This window comes from Aphelocoma coerulescens, chromosome 8 (assembly GCF_041296385.1).
Source record: "Aphelocoma coerulescens isolate FSJ_1873_10779 chromosome 8, UR_Acoe_1.0, whole genome shotgun sequence".
In the NCBI taxonomy this organism is placed as follows: domain Eukaryota; kingdom Metazoa; phylum Chordata; class Aves; order Passeriformes; family Corvidae; genus Aphelocoma; species Aphelocoma coerulescens.
The window spans coordinates 2,081,311-2,101,196 of NC_091022.1; the positions used below are offsets into that span (position 1 = coordinate 2,081,311).

The window sequence follows — 19,886 nt, forward strand, 5'->3', positions numbered from 1 at the left end:
TGTCTTCCACTCTGGAGAACTCTTCAGCAGTAACTTCTACATAAACATAAATGTTTATTTTGGGGAAGGCGGTTTTTTTATATAAATACTTCATCCTTTGGTGTGTTGATCATGAAGTGGATGCTAATGATTTTCTGGGGTAGCCAATGAGTCTCTGAGGAACCTGTATTCCAAAATCAATTCCAGGTGCAGTAGCCAAAGGAAAAAAAAGAAGCATTTCAACTTATTAGTAAGAACTGTTACAAGGACTGCTGCCTTCGCATAAAAGCTTGTTGTGAACCAAACAAAACCTTAAGACCTGTGAGATAAAGCAAAACTACCATTTTTAAAACTGCCTTAAGCTATTTTTCTCTTGCTAACCTTTAAATGTTTCTGTGCTGTGTAGGTTTCTGTGTGTAAAATGAATATTTGTTTCTCTTAATGTCCATGGAAGAGTTATACTTTCTTATTTACTGTGTTGCAGGAGTCCCATGCTGCCCAATTGCAGATCCTTATGGAATTTCTTAAAGTTGCCAGGAGAAACAAACGAGAGGTAACTTCCTTTGTGTTTCGGTGTGTCAGGTGGTGTCTGCTGCTGTCTCCCAGTGCATTTCTGTTGAAGTGATGTGTTAGCCTGGCATTATTTCTGCAAAGAACAACTCAAGGCATGTTTGGGGAAATCTCAGACAGAGGACACATGGGTTTGAAGGAAAATTAATCTCTTTATGTGTGACAGCTTCAATTTTTAATCATTTGCCTTCTCGTCTCACACTGGTGAAGCATGTGGGAATATAGAGACTCTTTGGTGTAAATGTACGTCAAGTTCTTGAAACAAGATTGTTTTCCCAACACAGAAAAAACATCAAAGATTGGGAAGGAGTGAAATTATTTTCACTACCAAGTTTTTTCCTTTAGTTTATCAAATACCATGACTAACGTGGTGACACAAAAGAATGAATATTCTGTGCTTTTTCCTTATTTGTCCTAAAATGAGTGTCTCAAGGAATATGAGAGAGTTCTATAATCACATATACAGTCTTTCATGGTTTGGGACTCTTCCTTTATAAGGTCATGCAATGCATAAACCCTGACACCACAAATACCCCAGAAACCTAGAAAAATGATCATGAAAACAGCAGAAGGACAAGCTCTCTTGTGGCCCATGGTTTCTGAGAAAAGATGTGAAGAACACAAGACCCAACAGTGTGACTGTAAGGTCAAGCTTGAAACCATTTAAATGTGATGGGTGTAAGAAGCCTTGTCCAGAATGCATTGAGGGTCTGGTTATGGAGTCATTCCAAAGCAAGTCTGGAGTCTGTCCACCAACAGATATCCATGGCCAAAACCAACAAGGGTTGTGGAAAGCCCAGAGAAGGGCAAGAGAGCTGGTGAAGGGTCTGGAACACATCTTAGGAGGAGCAGCTCAGGGAGCTGGGGTTGTTCAGTCTGGAGAAAAGGAGGCTCAGTGAGGCCCTCATTGCTCTGTAACTACCTGACAGAAGGTTGTAGGAGGGGGGAGTCGGGCTCTTCTGCCATGTCTCGGGTGAAAGGATGAGAGGAAATGGCCTCAAGTTGCACCAGGGGAGGTTCAGATTAGATAATAGAAAAATGTTTTTTCACTGAAAGAGTGGTCAGGTATTGGAGTAAATTGCTCAGGGAGCTGGTGGAGTTACGGCCTCTGGAAATGTCCAAGAGGCATCTGGATATGGATTGGGGATATGGTTTAGGGGTTAGTATGGTGGTGCTGGGGTGGTGGTTGGACTAAATAATCTTGAAGGTCTCTTTCAACCTTGATTCTGTGAGTTTCAGTACCTGGGAAACCTTTCCCATTTCATCTGCATCTGTATCTCTTTAGTAATAATTTTTAAAGGATAACATCTTCTTTTAAGGCTAAAGAAACTTAATTTTGGCTGCAGATCCTCTGAAAACAGCTGTCGGAACATCCTGAAGGCAGTTGGGACGTATAGTTTATTTCAAATCCTCCATGTCCCTGCTTATGCATTCCCCCTGTTGCCAAGACTTCCTCTAATGTTATTTTGTACCCCCCTTTATATTCCAACATGAAATGCAGGCTGTCACATCTCAAAAGACTTCTGTGCAGGCCTGTCAGTTCTGTCCTTGCCATAGCGCTTAGTGTCTGGCCTTGCCATTTATTTTGAGGAAAATGAGGACTTGTCAGACTTCTAGCAGTCTTTGCTCTCACTTGATAAGGGTAAGAAAGATAGAAATCAGTGGGTAGATGGATGGAAAATACAGAGCAGTCAGTAGGATAGCTCCACATATAAAAATCTGTCTTGGGCAGTCAGTTTACACACAGTAAATTACCCCAGTTGATGCTTCCTTTTTGGTAAGTGACAAGGTCCTCCCTGTAGCTGGTGGAGCTTGTGGCAAGCACCCCTGGCTGGAGGGAGTTCTGTGGGGATAATAGAGCAATTACTGTTTGGGTTATGACAGTGGTGGTGTATCCAGACTGCAGAAAGCCTGAGATGGTGGCTTGGAAGGTGAGAAGGGGGGGTTAAGTGACCATATTAACAATGCAGTAAAGGTTATCAGAGCTGCAAAGTTCGCCATAGTTTCTTTTGATGCTGTGAGAGGTGACTGCTTAAGAATGGAGGAGGGAGCCCAAGGAACATGTGTGGACCTTGGAACAGTGGTGTATTGCACATCATTGTGAGTCACACAAGCAGCCTTATTATGGGGAGGAACATGACCTTTTTTCCTTTCTTAATTCAGACTTGGTTTTAGTAAATGCAATTTCACTCAGTAAGCCATAGCTGTGAAGATAAGTTCTTAATAAATAAAAAAGATTCTTTGATTTATGACCCTGAGTTCGTATTTCTAATTTTTGGCTTAAATGTTTAAAGGAACATGGTAACTTTGCTTCCTAACTTGCCTCTTTGAATACTGTTCATTGCAAGATTTTATTAACAGGTTTCATTTACTACATACTGCAAGTTCTTACACAGGGACTAAGGTACTTCTGTAAGTGAATACAGGTATTGCCTTAGCGTTAGTGTACCTGTACAACATTTCACAACATGTTCAGAGCAGATGATTAACCACCTGTAACCCTCCTTGCTTACTTCACTCATAAGTTACGTATTTTTTCTCTTGCATTAATGAAATGGTGACTTCTGAGCATATTGGAGTAGGTTTATAGCTAGAAGAAAACTGTCTTTTAGACTTGTACTTCAGAATATTGGTGCAGTCAAGTCTTTTGACAAATGCCTCTTTGTCACCTTTTCATAATTTCTCTAGAAGATAAATGTGAGGTTCAGCACCTGCAGGAGTTTCTATTAGAAATGCTATTTTGATCTGTTTGTAACTTTTCAAAAGGTTGATCTTTCAAGCTGGAATTTACTGCATGTTTTTTGCACAAAGATGTTTGCAAGTCCTTTTTCTTTTGAAGTTTATGCATTTTGTTTTCTTTTTGACCTAGAGCAATATGGCAAAAAACCCCAAATCCTTGGCAATAGTAATAGAAAAAAAAAAAAAAAGTCTTACTTTAGAAAAGGTTGAGAACAAATGCCTAAAGCTTCAAAATACTTTTTCAAACAAATAACAGGTAGTTTTGGAGGGGAGGAATATATTGATCATCCACAGCAGTTGGTTGTCTGTAAGGCAAACTTAGCATGGCCAAGTGCCTTTCCATGTGTGTGCACAGTTAATTGAATGCACACTCTGCATTTTTGTTGGGTTTTTTTTGATCCAGCGGCCTCTTCTGTTGAAATTAAGACCCCAAAAAGTCTGGAAGGTCAAGTATAATAATGAAATATTATGACTTCGTAGTGGTGGGTGTTTATTACTGTTTTCCATGGAAACCAAATGCAGCAACCTGTGACTTTTTAAAATTCTTGTTTTCATACATGTGTTGCGTAAATGCTTTCGCAAATTTAACTTTGTTAATTCTAAATGTTCACATGTTCTTTCATCTTGAACACTTTGTGAGAGAGGTGATTATATCAGTTAATTCTCCCCTCTTTTATATTCATCACTTTAAAGAAGAGCCCTTGCTAATTGTCTGGTCAGGATTTGAATGTTTCTGAGTAGTTAGACACCGCCATATACATCATACAGATAATTTCTGCTAAAATATTGTTAGCTCAGCTACCTGATGGTATTTCTGTCAAGCAGCACCATTGCTTACTGAAGGAGAATACTGAGCCTGATGATTAGTATCACAAATCAAGTTCTACACAGGTGCTATTCTCTAGGTCTATTCATGTTTCCCTTGGCAGATGTCACTTCATTTTTATGTTCTCTGGGCTTTTTCTTTCTAACAATGTGGCATTAAGTCTCTCGTGTCTAACAAACAAGGCCTCTTTCATGTCTGCTAATGCACAAGGCTGTTTTTTAGCTGTTAAACATCCTGGGACAGAAAAATAATCCTGAAGTGTCTCAGGCTTGTGGCACTGAGTGCCTGCTCAGCATTTCAGAATCATTGTTGTTCTTTGCACCCTCAAATGCACGTCTCTGTCCAGCTGTCTTCACTTGCTCCGTATTGTGAGCATGTTAAATACTAAAAATAAGAGGAGTTATTATGGGATAATTGCTGGGAATTATAAGCATGAGTTCTCCAGGGATGTCATTACCTTGTGTTAATCACTTCACCTGTCAAGTCTTGTGTTCTGCGTGTACACACATGGATGAACTAATGAGTAAGCAAGAGGAGGTGACAGAACCAGAAATCAGTCATGCTCTTTTGTTGTCATGTGATCTTGGTTACATTTCAGGACTGCTGAGGAGAATTTATAGCTAGAGTAATCTGGTCCCTATCCACTGCACTTACCTGGTATTTTAAATCTATTTGCATTTCTAAGTTACTGAATGAGAGATGTGAGCTCCAAAAGCATTGATAAGAAGCCCAAGGATACAGTGAATGTGTGAGCAGCAAACTAAAAATTACCATAGTGGTATCAGCATATAATAGCTGGCTCTCCTTGCTGCAGTGGAGAGGTCTTGCAAAGAAAGAAGCCAAGTAGCACCTACTACTGCTGTATTAGACTCTAAGGCAATTAGTCTAATTGTTTAGGCAGCTTTGTTCCCCGCCCCAAATGTCCTTATCTCATCAGGCTTTTCTATCAGACCCTATCACTAAGCCTTCAGAGCATGTTTCCTCCATACTGTAGGATGTAAATGAGGGAGAGGAAAATTCAAGATACAAAACACACTTTTATCAGCCAGGCATCTCTTTTCTCCTACCTTTGGGAATTCTCTGTGTTAAAGAACCTGGATATTCTCAAGGCTTTTGTTAGCTTTTCCCCAGTTATGAGGAAGCATTTATAATTTGGAGGAAGTATTGATCAGAGAGAAGAAATATTCTCAGCAGATAATGTCATAGATGGTCTGTCCACATGTTTAAGAAGCTCGGATGCCATATTTCACTAATGAAACTTGTGGAGGTTCAGGTCTTCCTGTCTTCATGCAAACAAAAACCTTGCACCTCCTTCTAGTTGTGCAAAGACATTGTAACAGAGAGGTATTTTGTCAAAGCAAGTGATATTTGATTTAATGTATAAGACTAAAATTTCTCTAAGGTCTGAAGATGACCTCCATGCCATAGTTGCCCTGTATGTTGTAAAAGGCTCTGCATCCAAAGCAATAATGAAAAGAAAACCCAGAGATAGACAAGACTTCCAGAGAGAAACTGATCTTATTGTGTATTGTCATTGAGGTATTGAATTCTACAGATAGAAATTAATTCCACTGGGTACCTTTAGAAAAGTTTCAGCTGTTGGCTGGTAGTGAAGTTTATGCTGTGGTTTGTTAGAGCAGTAGTTGGTGGGAGAACAGGAAGTAGGAAGAGGCTGAAGTTGGATGGATGAAGCTACGGGACAGAATTAAGGGTTTATTTACAGCAACTACCTGGTTTATCCTCCTCAGGTGGGCAGGTGATAGATTTTGACCCATCCTGGTTGGTGCAATGGCTTTATGTGTCTGGGAAAATGATGTTCCCTCTGGTAATAGACGCTGTTTGTGTGGACCTATGGTGTGTATTGTTATGACTGCACAGGGAGTCTGGATCAGAGCCTTGAAGGTGTGTGACTGAACATAATATGGGCTGTGAGCTTCCAAAAAGTGTGAATCCACTCTGCTGTTTAAGCTGCTTGTTAGAATAGTGCTGCTGATTTTGCAGTATTTCTGCAAAAATAAAGGAGAAAATAACTCCTGCTGTTCTTTGTGCTTTTTCTAGAATTGGAAAGACAGTTGGTCAAGGCTGTATGGCTCCTTCCTTTGTGCATTTTTCTAGGTTGTGTCTGTGGCACTGGGAGGCTCTGCCGAGCTTTTAGCTTTTTGCAAACACTTAGAACTGGCACCAGGAGACCCAGTCAGGACTGCTTGTTGTCCGTGCTGTACAAACACAAAGCAGGAAGTTGCTGCCTCCCAAGGGGCTCTCCCTCCAGGAAAAACAGGAAGCTCCAGGATGAAACCTTAGTGATGTACCCAGATATGCTTGTTAGGAGATGGCCAACCAAAACCAAAATGACCCTGACCTGGTGTTTAGCATTGTGTAAGTTCTTGGTAGCTTCTTGACTTGAAAGTCTGAAATCCCTTTTCCAGGATTATTAAAAAGTTTTGAAGTCATAGCTTTTCTTTTGTACATATGCCCATATGTGAAAAATGGGACCAGAGTGTTACACACCTGCTTATTGTAGTTCATTCACTGGAGTTGAAATTATGAGGTTTAATCACTGAATTAAGGACCTTCTCCTTGTCCATGTTGGCCTCTTCATTTCTGGGAAAGCATCTGTCTCTGAGAAGAGAGTTCATACTGTGTGCTTCTCTCTTAGCATACATTTCAGTGTTCATTGGAAGTGCTTTTGCCGACTTAATCCAAAGTCTGACAGGCGTGATTCTGCCCATCACTGGGACAGGACTTGGCTTGCTTTCTGTGCCCAATAGTGAAAATTAAATTAAAGGCCCTTAAATCTGGATATACTGCAAGCACTATAATTCATTTAGCTTTCCTTAAGTGTCCCTCAAAGGCTGACAATTATAAATCAGTAGTCTCATTTTTCAAAGTTTAATTGGAATGAATGTGGATTGATTTAAGGTCTTTGATAGATTAAAACACTTAACTAACATACCAAAAAAACCAGAGGTTTCAGTGTGGACATTAACTTATTTTATGTTGATGGCATGAGAAGACTCCCTCCTAAAATAAGCATGACACACTCTTGCCTGCATTTTAAGAGCTGCTACTGTTGGGTAAGTTTATGGTAGGCTGTAACTAGAAGGAAGAATTGGTAAATAAAGTCCCAGATCTCATGCTCTTGGTTGTGTGGAATAGTTAATGAAAGCTGGCCAATAAAAGGTCTCTGCTCTTTTTCCTATAAAAAGTATCCTGTTTATGTGATGTCAGCAACCATCAATTATTTTTCAGATGTCCAGTTTGGCTGTGAGCCAGTGCATTGTAGAATAGCTGATTTCCTCACTGTAATTTTGGAACTTGTAAGTGGTTTTGTAACTTCTTTTTAAATGGGATTTATGAGTGTGGGGGACTAATGGTATTTGCTAGAGCTGAGTTCAGGCAGGACCCATGCTGTGCAAGTGTCACTTAGCTTTACCACTAATCTTGGAGTTATAGCACCACCTGCTATTCTTGCTGTAGGTTTCGAAAGTGAAAATGGAATTATCTGTTATGGTGTAGTGATTTGTAAATTATCTGTGGCAGTCTAGTTCTAAACCATTAAACTTCTGCTGTCTGTGACTCAAATTAAATGTAAACTGAATCCTTCAGAGTACAGAGATTAGGACACATTTATAATGTCATCTCATTCCAAAGAAGCAGCCATGTTAGAAATAGGTGTGGGCCCAGCAGTCCTTCCTTCTCCTGTTTTCAGGGACAGAAAACAGGAGTGTTAGTGTTTAAAAGGAGAATTGAAATGGTGGATTATCTAATGTAGAGCCCACATATTTGGAATGCTTTACAATAGGGGTTTTAATTGTGCTTTTTTTGTTTAAGCAAAACCTTCTGACACTTAAAGGATCGAACTTAAGCACTTGAGTGAATAAGTTTTCAGGAGTAGCTTGCCAGATACTCTTTGGAATATGTCACACTAAGAGTAATATGTCTTGCCAAACTAGTTACTTTGGATTTGGGCAGTTTAATATTCTGTTGTAAAGCTGAAAGTACAAAAATTTGTTTTGTCTTTGGAGAATGTGTTGTGCTTAAACTTTCAGTGGACTTAAATCAGCAAATGCTTCTGGTCACAGGCCACATTGCTGGTTGCCTGTAAATTTTTACTGGGAGCTGAAGAGAGTCAGGTGGACTTCCAGTTCTCCACCTATTTATTACATTTCTGTGTCTCAGTGAAGCAGACTTGCACTGGAGCTGAGTTTTGTTGGTTTATGTCCAGACTTGGAGCTCTCACCCAGAGCAGTGTGTTTGTGTTTGGGCCCTGCAGGGCTGGGTAGAGGCTCTGTGGGTGTTTGGGTGGGACCTACCAGCTGAATAAGCAGGTAAGTAGATGATGTCCTTGCTTAGGTGTAAACAGTTGTCAAGTCTGTGGCTTCAGTAACTCGAGGTGAGCAAAGCCAGGTTGCTGACTGACTGAAAACCTGGAAGATGTTGCATGTGGCACAAAGAAAGGAAAGGAAATGTTGGCTGGTGAGAGGGGAAGTCTCCTTCTGACCCTTTCAGGTGTAACCCTCAAATTGACTCGAGTTTATGGTATAATCCAAGGTAAGTACCACACCTTTGGAAGAAGTGATACCTTGATCCCACGTGGCGCTTACTCAGTGCCAGGAGCAAATCTTCCTCTGGTCATAATGGGATTTTTTCCAATCCAAAAACTTAATGACAAAGTTTAAATTGGGAAGTGACAGGTTAACAGCTAGGATGAGAATTAGTTTTAATACCTTTTAGCAAAATATTTGGCCTTTAATTGAAGGGTGAAATGATCATTGTCGTTCATGGTGTTTTTTTTCTAATTGTGACAGTTCAAGGAGGAATGGTTTTAAAGTAAAAGAATGTGGGTTTAGATATTAGGAAGACATTCTTCCCTGTGAGGGTGGGGAGGCACTGGCACCAGCTGCCCAGAGAAGCTGTGGCTGCCCCATCCCTGGAAGTGTTCAGGGCCAGGGTGGACAGGGCTTGGAGTAGCCTGGGATAGTGGAAGGTGTCCCTGCCTATAGCAGGGGGTGGAATGAGATCATCTCTAAGGCCTCATCTAACCCAGACCACTTTGTGATTCTGTACTTGGTGTTTGCAAACCAGTTACACCTTGCCTGAGAGATGTTAGAGGAGCATAACAGTATTACTTTGAATAATGTGGGTCTCTGTGGTTGACGTCAAAAGACCTCATGCTCTCCTTTCACGTTGTTTCAAAATAACAAGCTTTGTCTTGAATGTGGTTTGTGTGCACACTTAGGTTAATCTGTGCATTTGAACTTCCTGCCTGGTGACTTTTGAATTGTGTAGCACACCAGCTAAGATAGTTCAGGTTCCTCTCTGGAAAGACTGTAATTTATCTTGGTGCTGGTGCAGTGCAGATTGATTTAGACTTCTCCCATTCTCTTATCCACAGCAATTGGAGCAGATCCAGAAGGAGCTAAGTGTTCTGGAAGAAGATATTAAACGAGTAGAGGTGAGGTGCCCAGACGTTGTTCTGACTCTGGCAATTTTTCATTTTCATCAAGCTGTCTGCCTTGCTGTGAGGCTGCTGGGTTAAATTTATGGCATTTAAGTCAGTAATGGGAAAATGAACAGATGATGCTCTTTCTTTAATTTGTTCATTTAGTTGATGTGTTCAGGCTGCAGTTTGGTAGCTCTTATATAATCATTTCTTTGTAGTAGTAAGTATTTTAGAGTAGTTGCTAGAAATCAACAGCTGGTATATTGATCAGAACTTCAGATTTTTGTATGTTGCAGTGTTCTGCACAGGCTGTTTAAATCTGAGCAGCATGCAGGTCTTAAAATGGGGAGGTGTTGGGGATTCACAACAGGGTTGTTATTCAGAGACTGGCCAGGAACAAAAACAACTCCTGCTGCATGTCAAAACTGATTCCTGCTACCTCCCGATACAGTTCTCTTAATTCCTTAATCATGGGAATCTCTTGACATTTTTGCTAAGAATTATTCTCCAAGAATTTGTAAACCCATCAATGCAATGCTGTCTTCATTGAGTCTTTAGGTTCCTCTTTGGTCCTTTCCTGTAATCTATTCTAGTGTTTAATCCTGGAGTAGGAAGCTGGTGTTTCAGAATACACCAGACTGCCACCTCTCAAAATACCATTCCCTTAAAGCTTTTTGGGAATCAGTTTGCCTGTTTGCTTCTCGCTTCTTGCTCACCTTGAGCAGTCAGCATGTATTCCCAACTACCTCCCAAAAGCTTTTGAGATTTCTTCACTCAATTAATATGTGGGCTGATGAATTAGCAAAATATAAATATGACTTGGCAACTGCCAGAATTTCCATTTATCTGATAGCTATTTGGAATTTTTTCAGACCTCTTTTTCTAAATGTTTCTTGGCTTTGGTGAAATAAATATATCTTAGCATGTTTTCTTCAGACTGGTAAAGTAAGTCTTGAGATCTAGGAGAAACTGTTCCCAAAAGCTGTGGGCTCCCTCAAAGAAGAGCATCCAGCTACCTGCTTCTCTGCTCTTTAATCAGGCATTTCAGTGGGCTGCTGCTGGGGTATATTCCTGGGGTGTGGTGGTGACCTTGGCTCTGACCTCTCTAGCCTGGGATCTCTCTTGTCACAAATATCCTTCTTTCTACCTGCCAACTAATAGGCACCTAGTGGGAATTTGAAAGCCCAAGTAATAATTGTCCTGAGAGCGCTTTGCCCCTCAACTAATGAGCTGCTGCATCCTGCCTAGCTTCCATTTCCCAAACAGATGAAAGACAGTCTCACACTGGGTACACAGCAGTGACTTAGTCTAGGAGGGACAAAGCCAAGTTTATGTGTGAAGTTTGTCTCTTGTGCAGCTGTCCCACAGAGGATTGATAGATCCTCTTTTAAGTCTGTGGCACCACCTTTGCCCTGTTGCTTTGTGGCTGTTCTTGCTGTGACCCATATCCAGCTTTACTTTCCAGTTGTGAAGGCTGTTAGAGAAGTTTGCACATATCTCAGAAATGCAGTTACAGCTTGCTTGTTCTGCGTGTTTAAGGGAGATGGGTTAGAGGCAATTGGATGATAACCAAATCTGTTGGTTTTTTTGGAGTAGAAGCTCCAAAACTGCCACTCTTGAAGCACTGAGCACCACAGCTGTAAGATTTTTGAAACTCAGTTGGAATGATAACTGAAAAAAATTGAAGAAAATCAATGTTATGTCAGGAATAGTAAAGATTTTTAGGTAAGAGTTGAGTAAAATGAGAAAAACACCAGTACTCTGTGAACACATGTATTAAACATGCATCTTTTGTCAGCTCTGATGTGACCTGGCTTTCTCTTTCAGGAGATGAGTGGCCTGTACTCCCCAGTCAGTGAGGACAGCACGGTGCCACAGTTCGAGGCTCCCTCACCTTCACACAGGTATGGAGCTTGCAACATAACTTGGATTTCAAGCTGTACATGTTGCACTCTGCTTGCTAGTGCTTTCGAAGCAGTGCCCAAAAGACAAGCAAAACTGGTTTTTAAATGCTGTACAGTATTTTCCTATTCTGATTCTGATTGGTATAAACTTTATGTGAACAAAGAAGTGAAGAAAAAGCCATCTAAGTCTGCATTTGGGTGAAGAATCTGCTCTGAACCAGATGCCATGGAAAACTGATGGCTTTAAATGTCATGTGAATTAGTAAACTTGAGTCATAAGCCTTTGCCATGGAATAAAATGTTACTGTTATTTATATGCTGCCTTTTCTGAACATTGTGCAGTTCTGCTTGGCATATGAAAGGTCTTAATTTTGTGTGATATTGGAGTCCTCTGGCTTTCCCACTCAGCATGAATAGCTAAAGGTATGGGCTCAGATCAAAATTCAAAATGTACAGCCTAATGATTCTGTTTATCTGCTGTCTGTGTTGATTTAATGAAATGCCTTTCTAATAACTTAATTTCAATGTGTACTTTTGTCTGGAATATTGCATAGTCTGGTTTCTTGATGATAACATTGCGGATGCTTCTTGTATTTGAGTTGTAAGTGCCAGAGTTTGAAGTGCTCTACTTTACAGGTGTGTCTTTTGGTGGCAAGAAACCTCTTGATTTCAACAGGGCCAAGTTATGTTATTAAGTGATCATCTCTGCTATCTCTTAGAAGTAGAGTTCTCTAAACTGTCAGCTTCTGTTACAAAATTGTGCTGGTAGATTTTTTTGCCTAATAGCCCAGAAGTAAAAAACGACCAGATTCCTTCCCCTAGAGAGATGTAGACACGGTGCTGTGGTGAGGAACCCAGCAGTATTGTCTGGGATTTCCTACTGAGATGCTATTTCTGGACACAGAGAGCAGTATCTCTCATATTTCTATGAAGCTCTGACTGGCCTGGGGGAAAGGATGGGAATACAGTCACAATGGATGGGAGCAGCATTTCTAATTCAGCTCTTCTGTGCCTCTTTAATTCTCTTTGGGTGCAGATGTGTTTCTTGATATGGGGTGTTCTGTTTTGCTAAGAAGCAGTTTTGTGAAACTGATGAGATTCTTGTCAAGTTCTACTACTTTTCTGGTTATTGGCTATTAAACAGATTGGTTTTGCTCCGTGGTACTGACGCTTGGGGTAAACTTGAGCACCGACTGGGCTCGGATTGTTAGATGTTGGATGCCTTCAGGCCTAGAAACCTTTCTCTTTTAACAGGAGATTGCACTTATGAGTAGAAATGTATCTCTATTACTTGAGCTAAGCTAACAAACAAGCCCCCAAAGAACATTTTTGTCTGTTCAAGGTTGGAATAATATTTTAGTAAAAGAGTTGAAGGGGGAATGGACTGCGGTGAGAGCTACACTGGTTTCAGTCTACTGAAAATTTCTTAATATTCCTCTATGCCTATTTATTTCATGTCCTAGGAGTCAGTCAGTCTCAGTTCCTGCTTTTGAAGATGTGAGATAACATCAAAAATATTGTAGTGCTTTGTGGATTGATGTGCTTCATCTGGGGGTCCGCTGGGAGGTGGCAGTGGGTTGGAGCCATGATGGGTGCAGAGACCATGGGCTCTTTCTTAGCTGCCTTCTCATGCCTATCTGGGTCCATCCTGGCTGTGTCTTGAACTTTTGGGTTTTCCCCCGGTACAACATGCCAGGGGTGTGATATAATAGCATATTTAGGTGTTTGCTAGGGGATGTGGGATTGCCTTGTTCTCTCTGCTTTAGAAGACCTCTTAGGTTTTTCTCGGTGACATTCCTGCATTAAGAAGTAGCCTTGAGTGGTAAAAGAGAAATCAGTATGTGAAGGAATGTCTGAAGAGGCATCAGTCGTTGCCAGAAGTTACTCCTGTAACTTCTGTCCCCACCCTGTCTCAACAGTTTTGTGTAATTCAAGTAATTGCATTGGTGTGAATTACCATCAATTAGATTCCAGGAAGGTCTACCGCTTGAAACTCATTTTATTTTCAACATTAATGGTAAATTTTGAAGAATTATCTCAGCAACATTTCTCCTTGGCAAGAATGCTGCAGAACAGCTGATAGGAGTTTTAAAATAGGCTGATTTTTTTCACTTCTTTTAACTGAAATATTTAATCTCAAGTGCATTTTAGAGATGCCATGAGCCACTAAGAGTGAAATACAAACATAGTTGGGGATGGATTCACTTCCATGTTAAAATTATATTGAACTTGCAGAGACTCATTAGCTTATCAGTGAATTAAAATGGTGTATTTAAATCAAAATATAACTTAACATACTTAACACACTGCTAATGAAATATAATTGTATAACACTTTACTAATGTGCCTTATAAATAGTACAAGGTTATCACAGACTAGTGCTGAGATGAAGAAAACTTCTTTAGCCTTTGAATTTAAAGTTCAAGAAAATAGAGTTCTTTGGAATTCAGTTTTATCTGGTCTCTGGTGACTTGCCCTTATTCATCTGCTTCCTCTAAATCACAGGCTTGCTTCATTAATTTTCTGTTTCTTTTCATTGTTTGTAGCTTTTTTCCTCTCCATTCTTAACATCTTCAAAATGTGAAATTACTTTGCCTCCCCCCACCTTCCTTCAGAAGTTCTTTAGCAAAAGAACCTAGCCCAGCTATGATGTTCAGTACATCCTTGTCTGCAAGAAACACGTGTTTTCTCTTGTGCCTACACAGGGTATGATGAAATACTAAATTGGGTAATAGCACAGTGCTTGTTTACAGCGTTGCATATTGCTTGGTTCGTATACTAATAGAGAACAAGAGGGGAAGAAGAAGGGAAGAGAACAAATAGTTCTGTGCATGGATTTCTGAACAGGCACGCGTGTTCTTTGTGCTCCAGTAAATGGTGTGAACAGAAGGTAGGAATAAGCAGCTTCCCTGAGATGATATCCAGGGCTAGTAGCAATAACAAATTATCCCTAATAGGAGTTTGAGGGGAAAATTCTGGTCTAGGAATGAGTTGCTTGGTAACTCTGACTCAGTTATTGAAATCCTGATCCTCCTTCCCCTCCATTTGTTCTAATTACCTCCTCCCATCCCTGTGATGGGATTTATAGTCTGTGGATTGCCTTGCTTTTTGTTGTTGTTGTTCTGGGTTTTTAAATGTCATATCAGTGTAGCTGAATTTCCAAACTGAACCTGATGTTACAGCTTTTAAAGAAGAACTTGGAGGGCACTTCTGTAATTTTCTGGTTACTTGCTTTGTGTTCATTGAAAGGAAAAACATTCAAGCACACATGAGTTAACTCAGCTATAGGCACTGCACAGAAATGTCTTTGTACTCTGGTTGGGGAGATGACGTCTGCGCTCCTGAAGGCTTTACATCACCAGACAACCTGCAGCAGAACGAGACCAGACACTCTAAGTCTGTGTGTTTTGCTGTTAATTGCTGCTGTACCTGTCTCAGAGTGGAGTACTTTTTCATTGCTTTCCAGCTGAATGTGTTATTCCTGTGGTTCCTGGCAGGATCTGCTGTCCCTGTTTCATTATTTCATGAAGCCACATGCTAATTTAAAGTTCATTGTCCCCAGCCATGCCTGAAACAGCTCTGCTGTTTTCTCCCGTACAATAGCTTGCAGCAAATAATGATTTTCATCCCTCAGATTTTCTTTGTTTTCAGCTTTTTGTCTTGTCTAGAACCAAAGTCCAATCAGTCTCATTTTCCAAGTTAATTTTTTAAGTGTCGTCAGTGGTTATGTCTCATCTTCTGTTTCCACTTCCCTCCACTTACAGGGGAGCTTGAAAACATTCAGAGAAATAATTAAGCACTGCTGTACCATTGGTTCATTCTTCCAGATTTACAGGTGCCCTGCCTGGCATTTCAAGCAAACCAATTTATTTATGACCAAGGTTCTCAAGTTCACACATAAGTTCTGGCAACTGTTACATAAGCAGCAATAGGTGCAATCATCTTTGACAAAACTAGGACCTATAGCACTGTTCTAGGAGCTTTTTAAAGAAACCTTCAGCTTCCCCAGGCAATGCTTAAAATCTAAGGTTATGTCATAAGAAAGGCTGTGAATAATGAGAATGATGATCCCAGCTAATGATCCCAGATAATTTCTTCTCTGTCCAAGTCAAATGACACAGCAGAAGCAAGGCAGTTGAAAAGATTTTTTAGAAACAAATCATGGTTATTTTCATAATGTGTTCTGCATAATCATTGTGTTCTAGTATGCTAATCTTTACGTGTCCTGGAAGTATATGGAATTTGAGTGATAAATGTGCTTTAGTCTGGCTCTGGTGTCTTACTGTGGGAGCTGAATTTTTTGCCTGTATGTCCAAGAACACTGAACCACCTGTTTTCTGCTGGGATCAGGTGATGTTTTTGCAGTTTTGAAAGTTAAATTCCACTGAGTTTGCATGTCTATGCTGTGTTTTTAAAACAGTGATTTAAAGGGTATGTTGTGTGATTATAGATACTATAATGTAGTGTAGTGTTTTCTAATAATAGTAATCCTGGCTGTCAGTATATTGGTTTTTTAGTTTATTTCTGTATTTCCTTAGTTGTTTCTGTTTAAACTAGTGTCTGTCTTAACACTGATTTCTTTAGCTTTTCCCTTTCCAGTGTTGATTCAAATGCCAGAGCATTAAACTTCTTTTTTCTCTCATTTTTTTTAAGGAATTTTAAACCAATGGTAGCATGTTATTTTCAGAATGTCTTGTGCTGCATATTTCATACAAAAGATATGCTTTTGCATTCTAATTAGAAATTATTCGACTGCACTACACATAATTGTGTGTGACAGCATTCTGCTCTAGGAAAACTCTATTAAAAAAAAAAATCTCTCCTAAACCCCCAAACAAAATATAACCTTGTGTTCCCTGTCTGTAAAATGGATTTCAAAGGCAAGTATGCTGCAGAGTGTCAAGGGGGGAATAGCAAACAGGTTAAAAATGATAAAGGATGGCTGTGCAGTGATTTAAGCAGACTATTTCGTTTATTTTTGCAGTAGTATTATTGACTCCACCGAGTATAGCCAGCCTCCAGGCTTCAGTGGCAGTTCTCAGGTAAGATAATATATCTGTCTGCACAGGGGGGACGGGAGAGTGAATGTGGAGGTTGGGCAGGGTTGAGGGGCACCTTCATCCATCTCCAGAGCACTGGTCAGCTGGAGCCTTGAAAATGCTTTTAACTGGTTGTATGGGCAGCTGCAGCTGTAGGAATGATTGTGCCCAGTTGTGTGTGTGAGACTTTGTGTGATGTATTTAGACATCTGAGACTTATTTCTTAAAGCTGACTCTTCCATGAAAGAGGGGATACAGTTTGCTCTTCATCTCCCATGTGGGCAGCCCTGGGGAAGGGAGGTAAATCCCTGACCCTTTGCATTGGCTTAAATAGCTGTAGATCAAGCTTGACTTTCAAAACAAAAAAAGCCTGCCTTGCACAGTTACATTGTTTGTCCTCATCAGGGCCTTACAAACCATTATAAATTCATCTAGAGGGTGAAAAGTTGCATATAGAATGGAGCTGTTTGGCAGGCAGCCTCCAAACTGTCTGATCCGCAGGGCCTCCCGAATTCCAAACAGTGCTCTGTAGTCTGGCAGCTCAGAGGGATTCAGCTGGGCTGGGAAGGTGTTGCTAATAACTAGCTCACAGTTCCAAAAAGGTGAAACAGTTTTCATTTGGGCAGATGGACTGTTGGTCACATTCCAGCTGTGCCTTGGGTGCTCTCTGGTGGTGGTGGACTGCCCCTGGCACACACCAGCATCAAACTGGTAAATTAACAGGTTGAAGTGCTGTTGGATCTTACTTTTTGTAAAGAAAAAACCACCTGGATTTTGAGCTGGTGCACATACATGTTTGCATGCAGGGTTTTGGGTTTGAAGCTGTGTAACTAACTGGTAATTAGAAAATTCTACCTATTAGTCTGTGGGAAAATGCTTGTGGTTCCTGCCACTCTGGCCCTTGGAGGTTTTTGCTGGAACAGAGAGTTTGTAGTTCTACTGCCTTTCAGAGGGCAGGTGAAATGTGGATGGGGGTTTTATGTTCAGGACTCTGATGTGCTATGGTGTATTTGTTCTCCGCTGACACTACTTGTCTCAGTAGTTCCTATTTCAAAGCCAAAATTGATAGCATAGCTACCCTGCTGGTGAGCTCAGAAAACAAACAACCTAGACTTTCTAGTCATTCTGTATGACAGCCTTATTTGTGTGAGAATAATCTTTTTTGTCCTCAAATGCGATTTCTTGTCCTCAAGAGTGCAAGATCTGTGCTCTCAAGTACAAATTTTCAAATTAAACTTTAATATCTGTTTGGATGGGGAGTTCAAAGAGAACTCTTGAAGTTAAACACTTCTGTTCAAAGGTAGTCTAATTTCAGCAAGGCTTTGCCATAAAAGTAGTTTTAAGAATATAAAATAAATTGGGAGGGTTTTCCCTAATTGTCAGTCCCAGCAAAAATCATATATTGGGCACTGCTGGCAGTAAGGGTTATCTAGGATGGACAGCAGAGCTTTCTTTCTCAATATAATTACTTTGTGCATTGCCCACAGACATGTTGTTAGGGAAGAATTTATATACCACAGAGCTCTAGGATGCTTCTCTTCCAGAAGCTGAGCTTCAGAGGTGAATGGTGGACAAGTCACTTAGGCCCTGGGCAATTCTGCAGGTAGTATTTAATGGCAGTACCTTTTTTCTGCTAGAAATAAGGAGCTTGTGCGCAGCTATGATGCTTTTTCACAGTTGTTAGAGGACTCTTTAAGAGTATCTGATGGAGTTCAGACAGTAAAATCACTCTTGATAACAGAGGAATCCAAACTAATATCCTCAGCTTTGGCAACCATAGTAGTTTTAGCCATTGAATAAAAATTGCTTGGGTGTCTTTTCTCTCTTCCCTTATTTTTTCCTCCTGTTGCCCAGTATTGCTTGGAAAGTAGCCACGGAGCAGGCTTCATAGAAACTGAACATCTGTTTTTTGGCAAAACTTGAGCAGATTGAAATGTTTAGCTGGGGGTGGTCTGATGACAATGGGTTAGTGCCCCTTGCTTGGTTCTCAGCACAGCTGGGTTGCCATGTTGCCAGCCTGAGACCTGCTCCAGTGAGTGATCTTTCTTGGGAGACCCAGCAGGCAAACACTTACATGATTGATTCCATCTCAGTGTGGACTGATCTGGCAGATCAGGCGTGGGTTTGGGTTGTACTGCTCATCATGGCTCAGGCAGCTTGCCTTAACTTGAGATTGAAGCCATTGTTCTTTGCCTGAAGTTGTCTCGAGCCCACATCACTACTGATGTGCTGAGAGAGACTGGAGGCATTGCAGGCTGGTGCACAAAAATTATAGGAGGCTATAGAAGTGTTCTATTGAGCATTTTTTAAAGATGTACCATTTTAGAAAATGGTACTTGAAAGGTATTGATGTAGGAGTACTTCCCAGTGTTGTGTGTTGAGGTTGGAGCTGCTTTTGGGGTGAACAAGCTGTGAAGACCACAGGTGCTGTCACAGGCAAGTGTGAGCCACGATGTCAGTGTGTGGCTTTGGGTGGGAAGTGGTGACTTGGGGGATTCACTGCTTGGGGTTTGCTTTTTTCCTAAAATGTTAGATTGCTTTTCATACAGGTACACACAAAATTTGAGTGGGCTGTAAACTGATTTTGTTCTTGTTGGCTTGGTAGGTGGCTGTAATGAGTACAGGCTGTTCTCCTGCATGGATTGAGGGGGAGTTGTACACGAAGTGGGTTTTGTCAGTGCCACTGAGTAGCATTATGGGCCTTGTACTTGCTCAGGGTTGTTGTTCATTAGGGAGTTTGATGGTTCTTAAATCTTTTAAAATTTAGCTTTGAGGATGTGGTATGTGAGGCTTCTTAAATAGAAATTAAAGCAAGAAGCTCTTTGTGCTTCTTACGTAGTAGAGGGTTTCATTCCTTTTCACGACTTGTGATTAAAATGGTAAGTACTGCATGTCCTGTGTTTCCTTCAGGAGGAAAGATTACTTACTTAGTTTAAATCCTTTGCTCCTACCTCTCACTATTACTGTTTGGGTAGGTTGGGTAATGGCTTTAGTGATGATTTTCATGAACTTCTTTTCAATTAACCTTTGAACTTCATGCTGTCTTTTGCTTCTCTTTTTATTTGCTTAGTTTTACAGAGTTACTGAGTCGCTTCAAAAGAAATAATTCAGTAACTCATTAAAATAAACACCCCCTTCTCTTTTAATGAGCTGTCTGCCAGGGATCTGGGGAGTATTTGTTGTACACTCTGTTTGATTTGTGAAGCTGGAAGATGGCTTCTGCTGTCTATCTGAATAAATGCAAGACAGGGCTCCCCAAGGGTTGGGATTGCCTGTCCTGTGTGTGAGGCCAGAATCACTAAATTTGCTAAGGTTCAGGGAACAAAAACTGTCTGAAAGCAGGGGTTTGTTTTTCTTACATTAAGGGGTGCAGCATAGGACCCTAA

General features: G+C 40.6%; 1 protein-coding gene across 4 annotated transcripts in view; it reads left to right on the forward strand.

Moving 5' to 3' along the window:
* COP1 (COP1 E3 ubiquitin ligase) overlaps positions 1-19,886 on the forward strand; it is a 125,632-nt gene that overhangs the window by 14,288 nt on the left and 91,458 nt on the right. For all 4 annotated transcript variants that reach the window (XM_069022630.1, XM_069022631.1, XM_069022633.1 and 1 more), the window contains exons 6-9: positions 464-532; positions 9,510-9,569; positions 11,385-11,461; positions 16,446-16,503. In XM_069022630.1, the coding sequence (XP_068878731.1) occupies positions 464-532; positions 9,510-9,569; positions 11,385-11,461; positions 16,446-16,503 (264 nt within the window). The remainder of the gene's footprint in view (positions 1-463; positions 533-9,509; positions 9,570-11,384; positions 11,462-16,445; positions 16,504-19,886) is intronic.